This window comes from Carica papaya, chromosome 2, assembly GCF_054855325.1.
Source record: "Carica papaya isolate Zhongbai chromosome 2, ASM5485532v1, whole genome shotgun sequence".
In the NCBI taxonomy this organism is placed as follows: domain Eukaryota; kingdom Viridiplantae; phylum Streptophyta; class Magnoliopsida; order Brassicales; family Caricaceae; genus Carica; species Carica papaya.
This window is the reverse complement of record NC_142310.1, coordinates 16,108,716-16,126,960: the sequence shown is the minus strand read 5'-3', so window position 1 is coordinate 16,126,960 and position 18,245 is coordinate 16,108,716. Positions and strand designations below refer to the sequence as shown.

General features: G+C 35.3%; 1 protein-coding gene across 6 annotated transcripts in view; it reads right to left on the bottom strand.

Moving 5' to 3' along the window:
• Positions 1-1,084: 1,084 nt before the first annotated feature.
• Positions 1,085-18,245, bottom strand: part of MLO4 (Seven transmembrane MLO family protein) — a 72,757-nt gene continuing 55,596 nt past the window's right edge. For 2 of the 6 annotated variants that reach the window (XM_088213407.1, XM_088213406.1), the window contains one exon: positions 1,085-1,672. In XM_088213407.1, the coding sequence (XP_088069533.1) occupies positions 1,232-1,672 (441 nt within the window). In that variant the 3' untranslated portion in view covers positions 1,085-1,231. Of the gene's footprint in view, positions 1,673-15,635; positions 16,759-18,245 lie in introns of those variants that run through there. The other 4 variants (XM_088213410.1, XM_088213413.1, XM_088213412.1 and 1 more) reach the window with 3 other exon arrangements.

The following is an 18,245-nucleotide window of genomic DNA, read 5'->3' as shown; positions in this document are numbered from 1 at the left end:
GAAAAGAGGAGGCTTGTCCATCAACCTACTCTCCTAATAGGTGGTAGTTAGGATCGCAACGACTTAGCCCAAACCTATTTAAACTAAAAGTTTGGTCCGGTTTGGAGGAAGAAGCGAACATAAACTAGTTAACACTTTAGTTAACATGTAGGAGTTGAAATGTTTTTTGGTGTGAAGCCATCCTACTAAAAAAAGGTTTGTTCTTCAATTCTACCATACTACTTTTTTGATCAATCTCGAGAATATCTCTTCAGACAAGTTAAAGTAAATGAAATATGAAACCCTTATAATTAAAACAACACTAAATCTTGCATATAAATGGAGTAAATTTCCGCCATAAAACCCAAAATGAGTGAACAAATAAAAACTACTAAAACATAGAATTGGAAAGAAAAGAGAAATTTATCAATATGGAAACAGTTTGCCGGAAAGGACGCAAAGAAACGGGCAGTATAGAAATAGCCAAACTTGCATGCATACCAGAGACAACACGTCAACCTTTATATAGACAAATGTTAAAATTATTTATTTTAATAAAACTTAGGACAAATAATTCAATATTATAATAAGTATTTAACGAAAATGATCTAATTAAAAAGTAAATAAGTCACCATTGTATTAATTATACAAAAATTCAAATCTCTAACTAAAAATTTTACTAAATATCAGAATTGAAATTAAAATTTTCTAATTAAAACCTTTACCTACTCTAAGCTCTCTAATTAAAAATTCTATTAATTGAAATTAAACTTGTTTTAGCTAACAATTCAACTTAAATTTCAGAATTCCATTTAATAAAAGTTCTGTTAAAATTATAACTATTTAATTTAAAATTCTATTTGTGATAAATTTAAACAAATATAATTAAAAATTACAATAATACCTAACTAAAAATTTTATTGAATTTAAAAACAACATAATTAAAAGTTATTATATAATTTAAGTTTTTTACTTAAATTAAAATTTAATTTTTCCAAATATATCATGTCTAATTAAAAGTTTATCCATCTTAATTTAAAAATATTAACTGTCCAATTAAAAAATTCAAAATAATTAAAATCAAGTATCTAAAAATTATATTAAATAGTAAATTAAAATCATATTATTAAAAAATATGTAACATAATTTTTTATGAACTGAAAATCTCATTAGTGCCATTAAAAATCTGTAATTAAAACCCTTCACAATTAAAGTCTAATAAAACTTCCTCTTGAATTCTAAAAATTTGAACTCAGGGAGACTTCTTGAACAGCTTAAACAGAGTCTGGACACTTCCTCCCTCGCCGTTTATATTTCCTGCACTATCTTCTTCAGCAGTACCGGGAGGTTGCAAACCGTCTATGCTTAAAGATTCAGATAAATATTCCATCACCCGACACGAGTATTCTTCCTGCGGAGGTGGATTTGCGGATCCAAGAATTGACTCCGCCTGTTCTGTTGATGTTATAGTTATCTGATTCAGCGAATTTAAGGAGGAGCTCCTTGATAAGGTGCCGGATGCGACTGTGATTTCATCCCTCTCATCGATTGTTGATTCAAGAGAGCACACTGACCTTGTGGTATGTGAGCACAGAGAATCACGTCTGGACCTCTCTTTCACTCTCTTGCACCAGCTATGAAGAGATTCTCTAACACTCTCCGCAACTAACGCTTTCTTACAGCGAGATCCCATCTGCAAGCATAAAAAGTAGAAGAATTGTTAGGATTGTTATACGTTTATCTAACTGTATATGTGTCTGCGTGTTTATCTATTATATCTACGTGCTTGCCATTTTTGCAGCAGTTCTAATTTTCAAAATAAGTGAAACTAGGACAGCATGTAATATATGAAATACAGATTCAAACTATTGGTAATTATAAGATTTTTCAGGAAAAAAACAAACATGCACTGAGGATCTATCAAGATTTATTTGTGGTTCTGTTGTTAGTCGTGGTATTTTGTGGTCTTGGAGGTTGATCATTGAGTGAATAATATTTTCGTTTACCGAACAAAAAGTGGATATAAGTTTGTAGGTTTGAGAATGATTTTTTTAATGACAGATCATACACAGTGATTTCCATCGTAGGCGTACAAGTTGCAATATGATCATAGAGGTTTCTTAGTTTAACAACAATTACAAGGAACATTTTTGGTGAAATTTCAGTTCTGCATGAGATTTGAATGCTATTTTATAGATTCCAGGAGTTGATCTCCTTCTTCGTTCATGTAACCTTGCTAGATGAATCACACTGATTATGTCCAATGAGGTGCATGCAAGTTTTGGTAATGGATTATATTATCGGATGTTAAATTTATTTGTTGATGTGTTAATATTAATGCATATATGATTTAAAATCCTACCTACCGAGTAAAAGATCCTGCTAGGATGACATTGTCTTAATAAGTGTAACACACGTTGTACTTATATTTTTTATCTTTTATTAAAAAAAAAAAAACTTTGTACTTATATTTTGTTAAGAGCTCTGCCTAAAGGTGCCCTTGACTTTGACTTGTATGTATATTTTTTATTGATGAAAATCAAACCACCTAGTGATTTAATCTTAAATTTTATGAATAATTGGAACTCTCCTGGTATAGTTCTCAAATGAGTTCTACCATGACTATCTCCCCTTCCCAAACTTCTGGCCATCTTCTTCTGTCTCTCAAAAATCCCAACCCTTCTTTCGGTGTCTATAGTATAAGAAACTACATTGACTAAACATTAGATTTTTCTGATTTCCTCATTTGGAAAATCTCTTTTATTACAAGTTCTCCAAGGCTATGCTTTATTTGACCACATCCACAGCTCAAGTGTCCTGCAACAACCCTTACAGATGAGGCGCAAAAAGCCTAGCCAAAACCAGAAGCTCTACAATGGCAGCTAGTCCACTCCCTTATTCTCTCTTGGATCGAAAGCAACTATCTCCTCTGACATACAAACCCACCCTTACCTCATCCTATAATTTTCAAAAGCCCTCCGATGTCCCTAATCCTAATATACAAACCACTGATGGAGCTATTGATTCTCTTCCAAAAGATTCAAATTTGTTTCCAATAATTTCAGATTCCCTAACACTCGATTCTCCTCAACTTTTACAGCATCTTGTTGCTACACCACAATCAAATTTTGATCAATCTCCTAACCAACCTTTTCCTAATAGTTTACTTGGGCCCGAACCGGCAGTCTAAAGCCTAGAATAAAGGCAACCTTCTAGCTTAAACTTCACATTTTCTCATGTCTCCTGCTCTCTCTGCATGCTGGTTGGATCAAATTTTGTTGAAGCAAACAAGAAAAGCAAGTGATGGAATGAAATGGCAAAGGAGTACACTGCTCTCATTCGCAACCAGACTTGATCTCTTGTAACTTCTCTGGGTGTTAATATTGTTAGTTCCAAATGGCTGTATCCAGTCAATACCAAGTACAATGATACTCTTGATTGGCTCAAATCTCGGTTGGCGGCAGAAGGATTCAAGCAGCATGAGGGTGTCAAATATGGTGAGACGTACAGTACATTTGTAGAACTAACTTTCTCTTGTTTGATTCTCTCTCTTGTTGCCTCTTCCAAGTAAACAATACATCAACTCAATCTCAAGAATGCTTTTTTCTAAATGGATACCTCATAGAAGATATCTGAATGTACCAACCACGTGGCTTCAAAGACCCAGATAGCCAATTCTGTCTGTAAGTTAAACAAAGTCTTGTATGGTCTCAAACAAGCACCCTGAACTTGGTATTATAGATTTGCAATCCTTTCTTTATTCTTTTGGTTTTCATAGCATTGGTGCATATAATTCCATCTTCATCTACAAATCTGCTAAAGGAATAGCTTTTCTTCTACAATTCGTAGTTGATATAATTTTTACAGCATCATCCAAGCTCTTTTTATTGAATCCCTTGCAACAACTAAATGTGGAGTTTGTGATGAATTATCTCAGCAATTTCCATTATTGCATGGGTATTCGAGAATCACCAAAAAAAAAAGGTGTCTTCTTGAAGCCCTATAAATATGCTCAAGAACATGCAAGACCTGCAAAATTAACGCTGACAAGCTCTTAAGCATATTTTACGCAATGTTAGTACGTTAGATTGTAGATTTAGTATTTCCTAACTCATAACATCATTTTATTGGTTCCTCTGATGCAAACTGGGCAAATGGGCCAGCAGTTGTTGTTCTACAACTGGGTATTGCATATTCCTTAGCTTATACAATTCCTTGGAGTGCCCAAAACTATTAATTTTTTTGTTCTAATACTGAGGGAGAATATCACACTTGTAGACAACATGAATTGTATTGAGAATCTCCTTTATTATAGCACATTCCGTTGCCTGCAAAACCAGTCTTATGGTGTGACAATGCCAAGGCCACATACATTGCCTCCATTCCGGTTCAGCATCCTTTACTTTAAGAATCTTGAGTTGGATATCCATTTCATTTGGAAGAAGGTCCCTTCTGGGAAACTACAAGTTCATTAAATTCCCATTCAGGAATATTAGCAAATGTCTAAGCCGAGATTTGACATCTATACATTTTCAATTGGTAGGTGTCGACTTGTGCATGTTCTCACGCTCAACTAAAAGGGGAATGATAGAATTAATAGGATAAATATCTCGTGATGTGTTTGGTTTTCACTCTTTGTACTTATTTTAGTTGTATAGGATCCTATTTGTACATGGTATCAGAGTTAGAGTAAGAAATTTTCTTTCTTTCAAGCATGAGTCAGTCTTCTTCTTCTCAACTGCAGATTCCTCCCCATCTCAATCCAAGGAAGCCACTGGCTCATCCCTCCTTTGGCATTTCTAACAATCGAAACCATGTCAGTAAAGTTAGAAAATTAAGAGAAATGTAAAATGAGAATTTTATTAAAACTGGACAATTCACAGCTTTTAGAGGAGCTTTTTTTTTCACACATATGAAGAAAAATAGAACAACAGGATTTATAGGCAGAGGAGGAGGTGAGCTGATCGGCCATAATTGGTAGGTAGAGAATATATCAGAATATGTTCGTATCCTGGTATGAAAATGGGTTGGCAGTATGCCAGTAAATCCAACAGAATACCAGAATTTATTTGAAAGAAAATTATCCTGCACTTTGTAGGGACAACACGTTGGGCTGATATCTGCGATCTGTGAACTGCGGGTTGCGAGCTGCAGGCTGCGGACTGCTTTGCATCACAGCTTCATTCCTTTCATCCCCTCTCAAACTTGGCAGTGCTAGCGTTCGCTGCCAAATGCCAGGTTTGCGGTAGAAGAAGAACAACTGTGTTTGACTTAGAGCTTTGGTGAAGCAGTCGGCTAATTGATCGCATGAAGGAACAGAGTGGAGATTGAGCTCTTTCTTTGTTACCTCGTCTCTGATGAAATAAACATCAACTTTTATGTGTTTGGTCTGTGAGTGGAAAATAGGCTTGTTGGCTAGTGCGTTGGCACTGATATTATTACATCAGGCAATTGGTGTCCGTGGCAGGGGAAAGCAAATTTCCTTCAGCAGGGACTCTAGCCAACTGATTTCACAAGATAAATTGGCCAATGATCGATACTCTGATTTGGCACTGGAGCGGGACACAACAGTTTGCTTTTTCGAACTCCATGATACCAAAGTATCTCCAAAAAATATACAATACCTAGCTGTAGATTTACGGTCTTCTTTTGCACAAGCCCAATCAGCGTCTGAGAAGCCTATAATATTTAACTTTTTACATGGTTTAATATGTAATCCCACTTCTGATGTTCCCTTTAAATATCGGAGTATATGCTTGATAGCCTTTAAATGATGATCAGTGGGTGCTTGCATGAATTGACTCAATTTATTTACAATGAAAGTAATGTCGGGTCTGGTGTGCGTAAGATAGTGAAGGGCCCCTATAATTTATCTGTAAGGAGTTGGATTCAGCAAGAGCTTGCCAGAGATTCCAGACAACAAATTTTCAGTTGTGGCAGGAGTAGGACAGGGCTTTGTAAGGAGCATGTCATGCTTTTTCAGTAGCTCAATGATATACCTTGTCTGAGATAGGTATATGCTAGTTTTGTCACGTGCAGCTTCAATGCTGAGGAAGAGATACAGACTTCCTAGATCTTTGAGAGCAAATATATTGTAAAGTTGGCTAATGAACTCCTGTATTTGATCATCTCGGTTTCCTGTGATTATAATATCATCAACATATATGAGAATGAAAATGAGGGACTCAGAGTTAACCAGATAGAATAAGGAGGTATCTGAGCGAGAATTATTGAACCCCCAATGCAACAAAGTAAGCTTAAGTTTCTCAAACCAGGCCCTGGGAGCTTGTTTCAGCCCATAGAGTGCCTTATGTAGCTTGCACACATAATCTGGTTGATCCTGGGATTTGAAGCCTTCGGGTTGAGAGATGTATATTGTCTCCTTTAACTCTCCGTTTAAGAAAGCATTGTTCACATCGAGTTGCTTGACATTCCAGCCGTTAGAGACAGTAATTATGAGGACAACTCGAACAATTGAAGTTTTGACAACATGACTAAAAGTCTGGTCAAAATCTGTAATACCTAATCCCAAAATTTGACTCGGAATTAATTTTAAAAATTAAAAAATGTATAAAAATATAATTTTGAAATTAATAAATTTTTATTTAATGTGAAATTAGGAAAAAAAAAATGTTGAAAATGAAATTGAAAACAATTTTAGAAAAAAAATGTGAAAATTTGGGTTCGAATGGTGTTTTCAAAAGAAAAATCGAAAACTGGGAGTTAAAACGAAATTAAAGAGAATTGCTCCACGTAGGACCCACCCAGCAGCCCCGACGAACCGAAGCATGCCGCGTGACAAGACATGTTGATTCGGTGCCACGCGGGAGGCCACAGTGGCAATCCGTGTGCTCGCAACCGGACAGCCCGGATGCGTTCCCACATGCGTGGACGGTCCAGATCCGATTCCTCCTCAGACGCGATCGGACGGTCGCAATTAAACGCGATGAATGGTGCAGATTTGTTCCCTCTTTAAACATGATCGGTTGGTCGAGATCAAATCGCGATGAACGGTCCAAATTTATTTTTTCTTTAAATGGGATCGGATGGTCGAGATCAAACGTAATGAACGACTCAGATCTAAGGGAGACGGGTATAAATATCTCTCATCACATCGAACCCAAACCCTATCCGCCAGCCTCCTGCCGGAGAAGGAAGCCGACAGCCGCCCACCGCCGCGCTGGAGCCACCTCCGACCGCTAAAAAAAGTAAAACTTCTCCTATCTGTTCGGAATTTGATTCCAAGCACTCTCATGGCCAAATCGGAAAAAAAAAATGGTGGATGAGCCGGAAACTACAGGTGAAGTCTGGCAACGCTGCCGCGGACAAAACTCGAAACTGCCTCCGATGAGCCTCTTTTCGTTTCCCGTTTCGTGCGATTTTTCTATCATTGTGTTCATCGTTTTGTTTTCTGCAGGTTGATCGAAGAAAAAACCCAACCGCGAAGGTGAGCCAATGGAGCCGCTGCACTGGAAAATTCTATTGCCGGTAGATTTTTGTTTTTTGACTTTTTTAAGCCAACCGAGTCTGCATAACTGTTTTCTTGCAGGGATGAGTATAAAACCGGCCAAAATTGGCTAAAACTGGTCAAAAACAGCCAGGATAAGGTAAACTGCCCTCGCAGGCAGCGACGGCGCCATGCTAGAATTCCGAAATTGGTCGGAAAAAGTTTTTAATACCAATTTTGAATTTTTTGGAATATTTTTAGGTACGTGAAACGTATTTTAATATCCGCAAGAAAATTCAGAAAACCTAGGGACCGCCAATAGGCGTAACTGAAAGTTTAATTTTTCGGACACCGATTCGGGTAAGAATCCTTCACCTTATTCCCTATTATCAATAATACGGTATTTTGCATAATTTAGAAAACTTTGAGAATTAATTACAAGTTACTAATGGAGGCAGAACCGGTTATTTATTATTATTTGTCCTATTTAAACCGATTGTTTGATTTCACAATTTTAAATGCATGATAATATACTAAAATTAGTAAAATGATTCAGTTGTATTTCCTTGATGCATGTATTGTTTGTCTTGCGTTGATTTACGGTTAAATTGTGAAACTGAAAATTAAATATAAACAGAAAACTGATTGGTTAAGTGAATGAATGAATGGTAACCTTACTGTATATCCTGAGAGATGGTGGACGGACTAAGTACATAGGAAACCCTACTGTGAACGTTACCTCATACTGGACGGGGTATCAAGAATTAATATTTTTGACACTCATACCGGACGGGATATGGAGACGAACCGTTTCACTCTCATACCGGATAGAATATTGAGGGATAATATTTTTGACGCTAATTTCGAACGGGGTATGAGAACGGTCGGTTAGTTGACGAGATTGGATGTTGGTTCACGCATAGTGGGATATGCTTATGGACTTCCATGAATATTAGTAGGCAAATAAAAAGGAAAAATTGTTATTCTTGTTTATTTGAATATGAGATTATGATGTTGTTGACTTATTGTCTTTATAAGCCGGTTTTGGAAATCTTACAACAGTAAGTATGCAACAAAATGAATTTACTTATGATAAATGAATTTACTTATGATAAATGAATTTACTTAAATTAAGAGTTCCATTGGTTGTTTTTATAATTTTTACCAAACTTCATTTTCTGTATTAGTAAGTAGTATGATATTCTTACTAGAATAGTATAAATCACCATTTTATTAACTATTTCAGATCAAGAAGATCAAAACCTAGATCCCGATCAACAAGAGGGTTATGAATAGTTCACCATCCGAACTCTTTCAAAAGTTAATGAAGGTCGTCCTAGAATGCTCAGTTGTCTACTTTTCGTTTTTTTCTTTAATTTTGTTTGTTTTTTTAGAAATAACATTCCCGTAACCCTATTGGGTATTTAAAATTATTGTGTAAGAAATGTAAACCCTAACTCTATTATTCTGCTTTCGTATTAAATTCATGTGTTTATTTCCTTTTAAGTTTCGGGTCGTTATAAAATTTATTTATGGAGTTTGTTGGAAACCTTTAGCAACGAGTCTTGCTTTACACCTTTGAAAACTGCCATCTGCATTTGTTTTGACCTTATAAACCCACTTGTTTAGAACGATGTTCATCCTTTGTGGAAGTCCAGATATGGTTTCTTGCTAGTGCATCCATTTCTTCTCTCATTGCTGGCTTCCACAGAGGATGATCGAGTGCAAAATTGACTGTCCCAGGTATTTCAGGTAACTCATTTTCTCTTGTCTCTGCTTGTAGCAAGCAGTAGTCTTGCGGGAACCGCTTTGGTTTGAATACACCTATTTGGCTTTTGTAGTCATTTGATGAGTGACATTTTGATTTGTAATCTTAGTGCATGGTACATCAGCTTCTTCGTCCCTCGGCTCTTGGAAAGACAAAGGACCAAGAGAGAAATCATTCCCTGCTTCTTCTTGTTGATCAATAGCAGTCTCATAATTTAGAAGTTCTTGAACTGATAATTGTTCAGACTCACCATGGGGAGTAACTGCTGACAGGGACTCTCTTGACGACTCTCCACCACTTGAGCTTTGTTCTGTAGAGGATAATTGGTGGGAGAGAGTTTGGGAGGTGTTGCTCTGAGGTGTATGTATCCAAAGAGGTAAATACACGACAGTTGGATTTTTAGCAACCTTGGTGTTAAGGAAGCCATGATGAAAGGGAAATTCCTCTTCATTGAAGATAACATGTCTTGAGACATACAATCTGCCGGTAGAACTCAAACATTTGAAACATTTATGGCGTGGACTGTAACTCAAGAATACGCACTTGGTTGAGTGAAAATCAAATTTATGGTTCTGGTAAAGCCTAAGGCAAGGGAAGCAGGAGCAGCCAAAGGTTTTAAGTGAGTGATAATCAGGTGTTTTTCGGAATAATTTTTCCAGTGGTGAAAGGTTATCAAGGATTCGTGTAGAAAGCCTGTTGATGAGATATGTTGCTGTTTCAAAAGCCTCAACCCAGTATTTTAAAGGGACTTTGGATTCGGCTAGAAGAGTGAGACCGGTTTCAGTGATGTGCTGATGCTTTCTTTCAGCTCTCCCATTCTGGGCAGAGGTGAAGGGACAAGAGAACCTGACCTGTATTCCACTGGTTTCTAAGATTTTGGTGAGGTTAATATATTCCCCTTCCATATCTGATTGGATGATTTTGATTCTCTTTTCTAGTTGGTTTTCCACAAGTGTCTTGAATTTGTTGAAAATTTGTAGTAGGTCTGATTTTTGTCTTAGTGGATATAGCCATGTGTATCGACTAAAGTCATCAATGAATACAATATAATATCGAAAATCAGAAAGTGAGCTAAGGGGAGCAGATATCAGTGTGAATGATTTCGACTGGAGAGGTTGCATGAGATTTTGAAAGATTGAATGGTAACAGGTGTGATTTGACAAGTTGACATGAATCACAAAATGCTTGTTCATTCAAATTCAAGCTTTTGTTACATTTCTTAAAAATTAAAGACAGTAGCTAATGATGGATGTCCAAGACGTTTGTGCCAAAGTTGAGAGGATTCTTTTTCTTTAGGAAGAGGCTTATATTGTTTGTTGGTTTTTGAGGCAGAGAAGGCTTGAATTTGGTTCTATCTTTGAAGAGTGGCTTGTTTAGGAAGCTCAAGCTGGTAGAGTCCATTCTTTAGTTTCTCCAGCATAAGTGTTTTTCCTGAAGTTTTGTCCTTCACAATACAGGCAAAAGAATAAAAAAGCACATCAACTCTATTTGAAGCAATTAATTGTGATATGCTTAACAAATTCTTTTCTATTTTAGAAACACAGAGCACATTATGCAGTGAGAGTTCTTCATTCTTCAAGGTACAAAGAGAGGTGTTACCAATATACTTAATGGGCAGTTTTTTACCATTCCCGACTACCAGTCCTTCATTGCCAGTGTAGAGTTGCTTGTTCTGGAGATTGTGTTCATCATTGGTAACGTGTGCACTGGCTCCACTGTCTGCGTATCAAGCAGGGTCTCCAAACATTACTTCAATTGAGCTGGTGAAAGCAGAATGCTGTGTTCTGCTATTGTTCTCTGGAATGCTTCCCATGTAATAGCAAAAAGTAGCAGTGTACCCAATTTTGTCCCTCTCTTTGGGCTGAAGCGTCTGCCTCTATTGTTAGGATTTTCTCTATTGTTTGGAGTGAACCTTGCAGGTCCTCTGTTAGAGTACTGAGACGTTCCCCCTTTGCTGAAAAATCCATTGTTAAGATTTTCCTTAACAAGGTTAGCTGAGGTTCGGGTGAGATTGATGCTTCCTATCCTTGAGTTGAGTTGCTCCAGCCTCCTTTCATAGCTCAAGAGTTTAGATTGAAGCTCTATCCAGCTCATGCTCTCCTTTTCAATTATTTGGCAAACTAGGGGGTTGTATTCGGATGAATCAAGCCCGGCTAGTACTTGGGATACAAAATCTTCTAGAGTTACCGAGTGGCCAGCGAGAGCTAAATTATCAGCTATTTTCTTTGTTGCTCTCAAATATTTTTCCATCTTCATGCTGCCCTTTTGGATCCTCACAAATTCTTTTTTGTAATAAATGACATTGGATTGTATCTTAATTGCATAGATGTCTCTTATTGCTTCCCAAAGTTGTTTTGAGGTTGTGTAGCCTATCAACTCTGCAGCTACACTTGTCTCGATAGAGTTGTAAAGCCAGCCCAGCAAGATTTGGTCCTGGGCAACCCAATCTTCAAAATCTGTATTAACAATGGTTTCGACTTGAGATGTCCCTTCAACAATCTTCTCCGTGAACTCTAGCAGACAAGGTTTTTGTGCCGGTTATATATCCTTCCAGTTTGTTCCCCCTTATAATAGGAAGAACAAGATTCTTCCACAATACAAAGTTGTCATGATTTAGCTTTACAGCACAGAGAGAGCTCAATGCGTTTCTAGCTAGAGCTTGGATTCAGGTGGCAGGAGCATCAGATTGTCGACTTGCAGAAGTTGAATTTGTGGTGCTGCTACTAGTGTTTGTTGCCATAATTCCTGCTCTGATACCAAGTTAGAAACTTAAGAGAAATGTAAAATGAGAATTTTATTAATCCCAAAAACTGGACAATTCACAGCTTTTAGATGAGCCTTTTTTTTTACACATACCTCCGGTCAGACATAATTAGTAGATAGAGAATATATCAGAATATTCTGGTATTCTTGTACGAAAATGGGTTGGTAGTATGCCAGCAAATCCAACTAAATACCAGAATTTACTTGAAAGAAAATTATCCTGCACTTTTTAGGGACAACACGTTGGGCTGATATCTGCGATCTGTGAACTGCGGGTTGCGAGCTGCGGACCGTTTTGCATCACAGCTTCATTCCTTTCAAGTAAAACTTTGGATTTCGTGAATTATTTTGTTTCCATATTCCTAGTCATCCTAGTCTTTCAAGGATATGTAGTAATGCATCGTATTCCCGGAATGGAAGCCTGCCTATATCACCATAACAGAAAATGATAGAAAAGGTGCTCAAAACAGATGCAGTTCTTTGGAAACAAGTGGAGTCTCTTTTGCTCTCATGGATTGAAGAAATGATCTCCTCTGACATTTTATGTAGTATTCTCCAATCTAATTCTTTTCTTACTGCAAAACAAGCCTCGTTCACAATTGAGCAGTTACTCTATGATTAGGCCCATGCCCGTATTCCCCAACTCAAGTAAGAGTCTTGTAATAACTTCAAAGCATATTTCTTTTTTGTGTATCTCTGAAAATTAAAAACACTGCCTGATTCCTTGATTTCAAATTGGGCATGACCTCTAAGAAGAATACTTGCTTCTTCAAATCCTTGAAGGCCTCCATATAGATTATCAGAATTTTGTTATTAGCTTAAGCTCTCAAAAACCTCTTCTTTCTTTTATTTAAATCCGCACAACTTATATTTGAAAGTTCAGTTGGCCCGACATCAAAATCAATCCTCTTCATTCAAATCTTTATCTGATTTTATTGTTGTGCCGTCTATTGGATCTGCTCCTTCCTCTAATTAAAACTCCAGCAATCATTGGTTTTCAACCTGGACATGCATCATTGAGTCTACAAAGGGAAAGCCAATCGGGTGGGCATGGACATGCCATTTCTTGGACATGTGTGTTATGTGTTCTAGAGAATCCGAATCTGACAATCATTTTTTTATTTGCATTGGTAGTGGATTGGATGCTTTGGTATATCTTTTTTTATATGTCTGGTTTTAGCGGGTTGTTTACCCATCCGTTGAGAATTTTCTTTATGACTTTCAAGTGTCGTGGTAGGAAGAAGAAAGCTGGTGTTGTTGTATGGAGGAGCTATCTTGCAGGGTTATGGATAGTGTATTAGAGGGGAATATTAGGATTTTCAAAGACTGAGTTGGCCAACTCTCTTTTCCTTGGGACCGTATGGCCTTCTTTGTTGCTTCATGAGCTGAGGCTCATGACTATTTCAACGTTATCTTCCTTGATCAAGTACAGTACTGGCATTCTTTAATATTTTATCATACTTGTTTCTCTTTGATTGTTTCTAGGAGGATTTCCTGTATTCTGTCTTTGTAATTTTCTTCTCTATCTCTGCTAAGATTTCTTTATCCAAAAGAAAAAACCCTATATGTATAGCCCCTAACTTTTCCTTAATTGTTATCTACAGTAATTGCTTCCTAATTCTTAAAAGTTCCAGATTAGATTCTGGTTTCAAATTTCTCTAATTAGACATATCTTGTTTACAAACTAGCTTCTTATGCTCGCTAGCTCGAATTATTTATATAAATATGCATTATATTTTATTAGCTTGACTTTATTGTATCATTTGATTGTTGTTATAACAATATCTATTGTAAAATCTATATTTTTTTTGTCGTAATTGTAAGTAATATAATTATAAGTACAACTTATATCATGACTCTTTTCATTAGAAATATTAAACAAAATACTTGAATTCTTTTATATATAAAACATATAATACACATGAAATTTATTGAATATATGACTACTATAATCTATACCAATAGTGAAATTGAAGATTTATTTACATATTATTTTAAAAAACTAAAAAGAATTAGTACTAATATTAATTATAAAAGTAAGAGCTCGATATTGTATGTTAAAAAATAAATAACTGTATATGTTTACCGTCTATAAGTATAAGACATATATTTATTATACAAGAGATAGATGCATGACTAGAAAAGAAAAAGTAATTATAGATATATATAATTTATAGAATAAAAAAGACATTATAGATAAGTTAAATACTTCTATAGATATTTATTAATTTTTCTTATGTTCTGTTTGTTTTATAATAACCATATTGGAGTAATCCAATATGGCTAATATAAAAATTATTGAGGTAAAGATAAAATAATTATAATTTGCATTTTTTGTTGAGTTAGTCATATAAATGGTCATAAGAAGAACATATTATATATTTATGTATATTTATATTTCTTATATATTACTTGAGTGTTACATTATCTTTTTCTATTTTAAGAGCATTACCTTTTGTATAAATTTATTTATTTGTATAATAAATAAACAAACAAATGCTATATTTTTTGAAAAAAAATAAGAAGACACATAATTAATATAAATAATTATATAAATAGTTAAATTCACCTAATTAAATAATGTCATTAGTCACTATCTAAACTCATAAATAATTATTTTTTAAAATAAATAATAAATTTATACTATATTTTTTAAAACAAAAAATATATATATATATATCTATATTATTTTTACTTATTATAGCATGCTACTTTTATCATTGTTTATAACATCTTTCTCTTTAGATAGAAATTAAGAAATTAAGAAGAAAACACAAATAATAAAAATAACTTATTTAAAAATATAAGCAACCTTTTTTATTATATTACATTAATCGTGAGGAGTCACCTTTTTAACCAGTATATGGAAAATTAATTTATATATTTATATCATGCATAATCTTCATAGCATGCCACTTATCATCATTTTATTAGCAGACACTTCTATACATTTTTTTTTTCTTCTTTATATGGATAGCAAATATGCACTGCTTAGTTGTCAAGGTATAATACATTTCATGCTCTATTTTAGGGTTAGGATGAAGAATTGGCCTGAATTCCTTTCTTCCTGAAAACCAGTAGATGAGGGGATAGACCACTACCTTCACATTTCCTTTACCCTTATATACTTTCTACTAGACTTAACGTTGGTATTGGATCAGATCATGGCTGCTCACAATTATTCCATCCAACTCAATAATTTACATTAAGGAAGCCTAAAAAAGATTTTGGTAACTTTCAGAGGTTAGATCAGAATGTGGTTTGTATATATATCTGCAATTTTCTCAAAAAGAAAAAGTTATAAACGAAGGATTGCTCTCCTAATCAAAGACTAGTAGATACTATTTTTCAAAGATCTTTGGTTTCCATTCCAAATGGTATGTTTTTAATTGGCAATTTTTATGGGTTTATTTTGTTTCAAATTCTTTATATTGTATAAGGGAGCAGCTTTGGTGTTTCTGGTATATTCACTTGGATAACTTTAGTAGAATAGCATGAACCCTAAATTGTTAATTAATGACTATTGAGTAAAATATTTTATTATTTTAATTAATTAAAATGATGTAATTAAAATTTTAGTAAAATAAGAATTTTTTTATTTATAGATTATGAATTTGTTAAGTATTTCAAGTGTAACAATATAAAGGGTGTAAAAAAATAAAATTTATATTTTTTCTCTAAAAAATCAACATGGTATCAGAGTTAAATAAATTTATTTTAAAGTTTTAATTTTAGGATTTTCTTCAAACCCTAAAATAAAATAATAAGTTGGGTTGGTATCTACTTATACAAATCTACTCTCATCACCTCCCTAGACAATGTTGGAGACTCGCCACCAACCTCCTCTCAATTCCGCCGACCACCAGAAACAGAGGCATGTGAGCCACATGCTCCACCAGCAGTAAAGTACGTAAGCCACACGCGCCGTCAGGTTCACTGCGATTTGACCCGAATTGCGTCGCACAGGCACCAAACACCATATTCGAACTTTTTTCGACTTGTCGCACGCAATCCAGCACGAATCATACCTCATGCTCCTCCTTTCACGCGTCGCTGTGCATTCGGCTGATCCGCCGATGCGTACTCTGCCGTGTCGTTCAGGCCCTTCCACGCACAATGACAACTCGATCTGGACCTCCGCATGCCAAGCTGCCTTGATCGGCTTGGAACGCATTGTGCCGCATTGCATCTGCTGGTCAGAAACCTTATGCCATGCCATTCTAGCCTTCCATGCATAGTAACATCAAGATCTCACCATTTCACGGCTGGACCACTCCGATTTGGTCCATTCGCTCCGAGCTTAGCCGAGCCAAAAGTAATTATAGATATAATATTTCAAAAACTTATATATAATTTATAGAATAAAAAAGACGTTATAGAATTACTTTTGGCTCCGATTTGGTCCAAGTCAAGCCATCCACACCTAAGCCAAGCTGAGCCGAGTCGAGCTGAGCTGAGGCAAGTTGAGTCGCTACCTTACTAGACAGATTTGCTTGCTCCACACGCGAGCCGTTTCGACTAGCCTTTTCTAGTAATTTTTACAGCTCCTCCATATGCGGCCGCCTTTGGTATGCGATTCGACGCATATCTGCTTCCTTCTCATGCGAGCTACTTTGACCAGTCTTTTTTTATCTTTTTTCTGGCACTTCCGCTCACGTCTGCCTATGGTTTCACGATCCGGTACATATCTCTACTTCCTCCGCGCACAAGCAGCTCCGATAAGCCTTTTCTAGTCCTTTTTCCGATTTCTCTATGCACGTTCATCTCTGGTAAATTGCAAGATGACTCTTCTTAACTTGGTCTGCAAGTTGGACATGTGTGATATCATTGCACCAATTTGAGAGGGAGTGTTCAGTAGTATATTTTATTATTTAATTAATTGACATAATATAATTAGAATTATAAAAGAATAATAATCTGGTATAATTGAAATTCTATTAAAATAAGAATTTATCTATCTATAAATTAGAAATTTTATAAATATTTTAAAATGTAACAACATAAAAGTGTGAAAAAATAAAATTTATATTTTTTCTCCAAAAAATCAATAATGACAAATATGTTTATGAAGAAATGAAGGAAGAAGAATTTGAACAAAGTGAAGAGGAGAATTCATTTTACTATTTTTCTTGATTTTCTCGGGCACAAATAATGTTATTATATAGGCACCAACACTGACAAAAGAAGTTATAGAATATTCTTACAAGTGGAAGAGGAGAAAAATTGGTTGTTAAAATGGAGGGCATACCCAGCTATCATAACAACCAAAGAAAGAAAAAAAAAAGAAAAAACTGGAAAAGACTAAGTTACCCCTTATATATCTGTATGTGTAAATATATATACATTTTACACTCCTCCTCAATCTGAATTACATAAATGTTGAGTAATCTTAGATTGTATGTTGTTTGTTGACTGGTTGGGATGTATAGTAGTGACACATCCTGACTTTCAATTTTCTCTCTAATAAAGTGTCGGTCGATCTCAACATGTTTTGTTTTGTTATGGTGCACAGGACTCTTGGCCATGTTAATAGTCGATTGATTGTCACACCAAATTCTTATAGTAGTGGAAGTAGAAAATCTTAATTCTAGTAATATCTTTTTCAGCTACACTCCTTCACATATTCCATGAGCAAATGAGTGTAACTCAGCTTTAACATTGCTTCTTGATACAATAGATTATTTTTTACTACATCAAGTGACTAAATTACCTCATATATATAAGCAATAACCGGATGTGGATCTCCTATCAATTACAGATCCTGCCCAATCTGCATTAGTAAAAATCTCAATTTCTCTTGCTAGTCTTTTGAAAAAATAATCCTTATCTAGGTGTCATCTTTAGATATCTCAAAATTCGATAGACAGCGTTCATATGCTCCTTAGTTGGTTGAGACATGAACTGACTTGCAGTGCTTATTACAAAGCAGATATCAGGTCTTGTATGAGCCAAGTAGATAAACTTGCCTACAAGTCTCTGATATATTTCTTTATCAACAGGTTTACTATCATTTCTGAAACTAAACTTAGCATTTGACTCCATAGGAGTTTCTGCGGGTTTACAACCAAGCATACCAGTCTTGTTTAGAAGATCAAAGATATATTTCCACTGAGATATAGAAATTTCTTTCTTGAACCAAGCTATTTCTATTCCAAGAAAATATCTGAGTATCCCAAGGTATTTGATTTCAAACTATTTGGCTAAAGTCTTTTAGTTTCTGAATCTCTTCATTATGATCACCTGTCAGGATAATATCATCAACATATACAATCAATACACTTCGTTGAC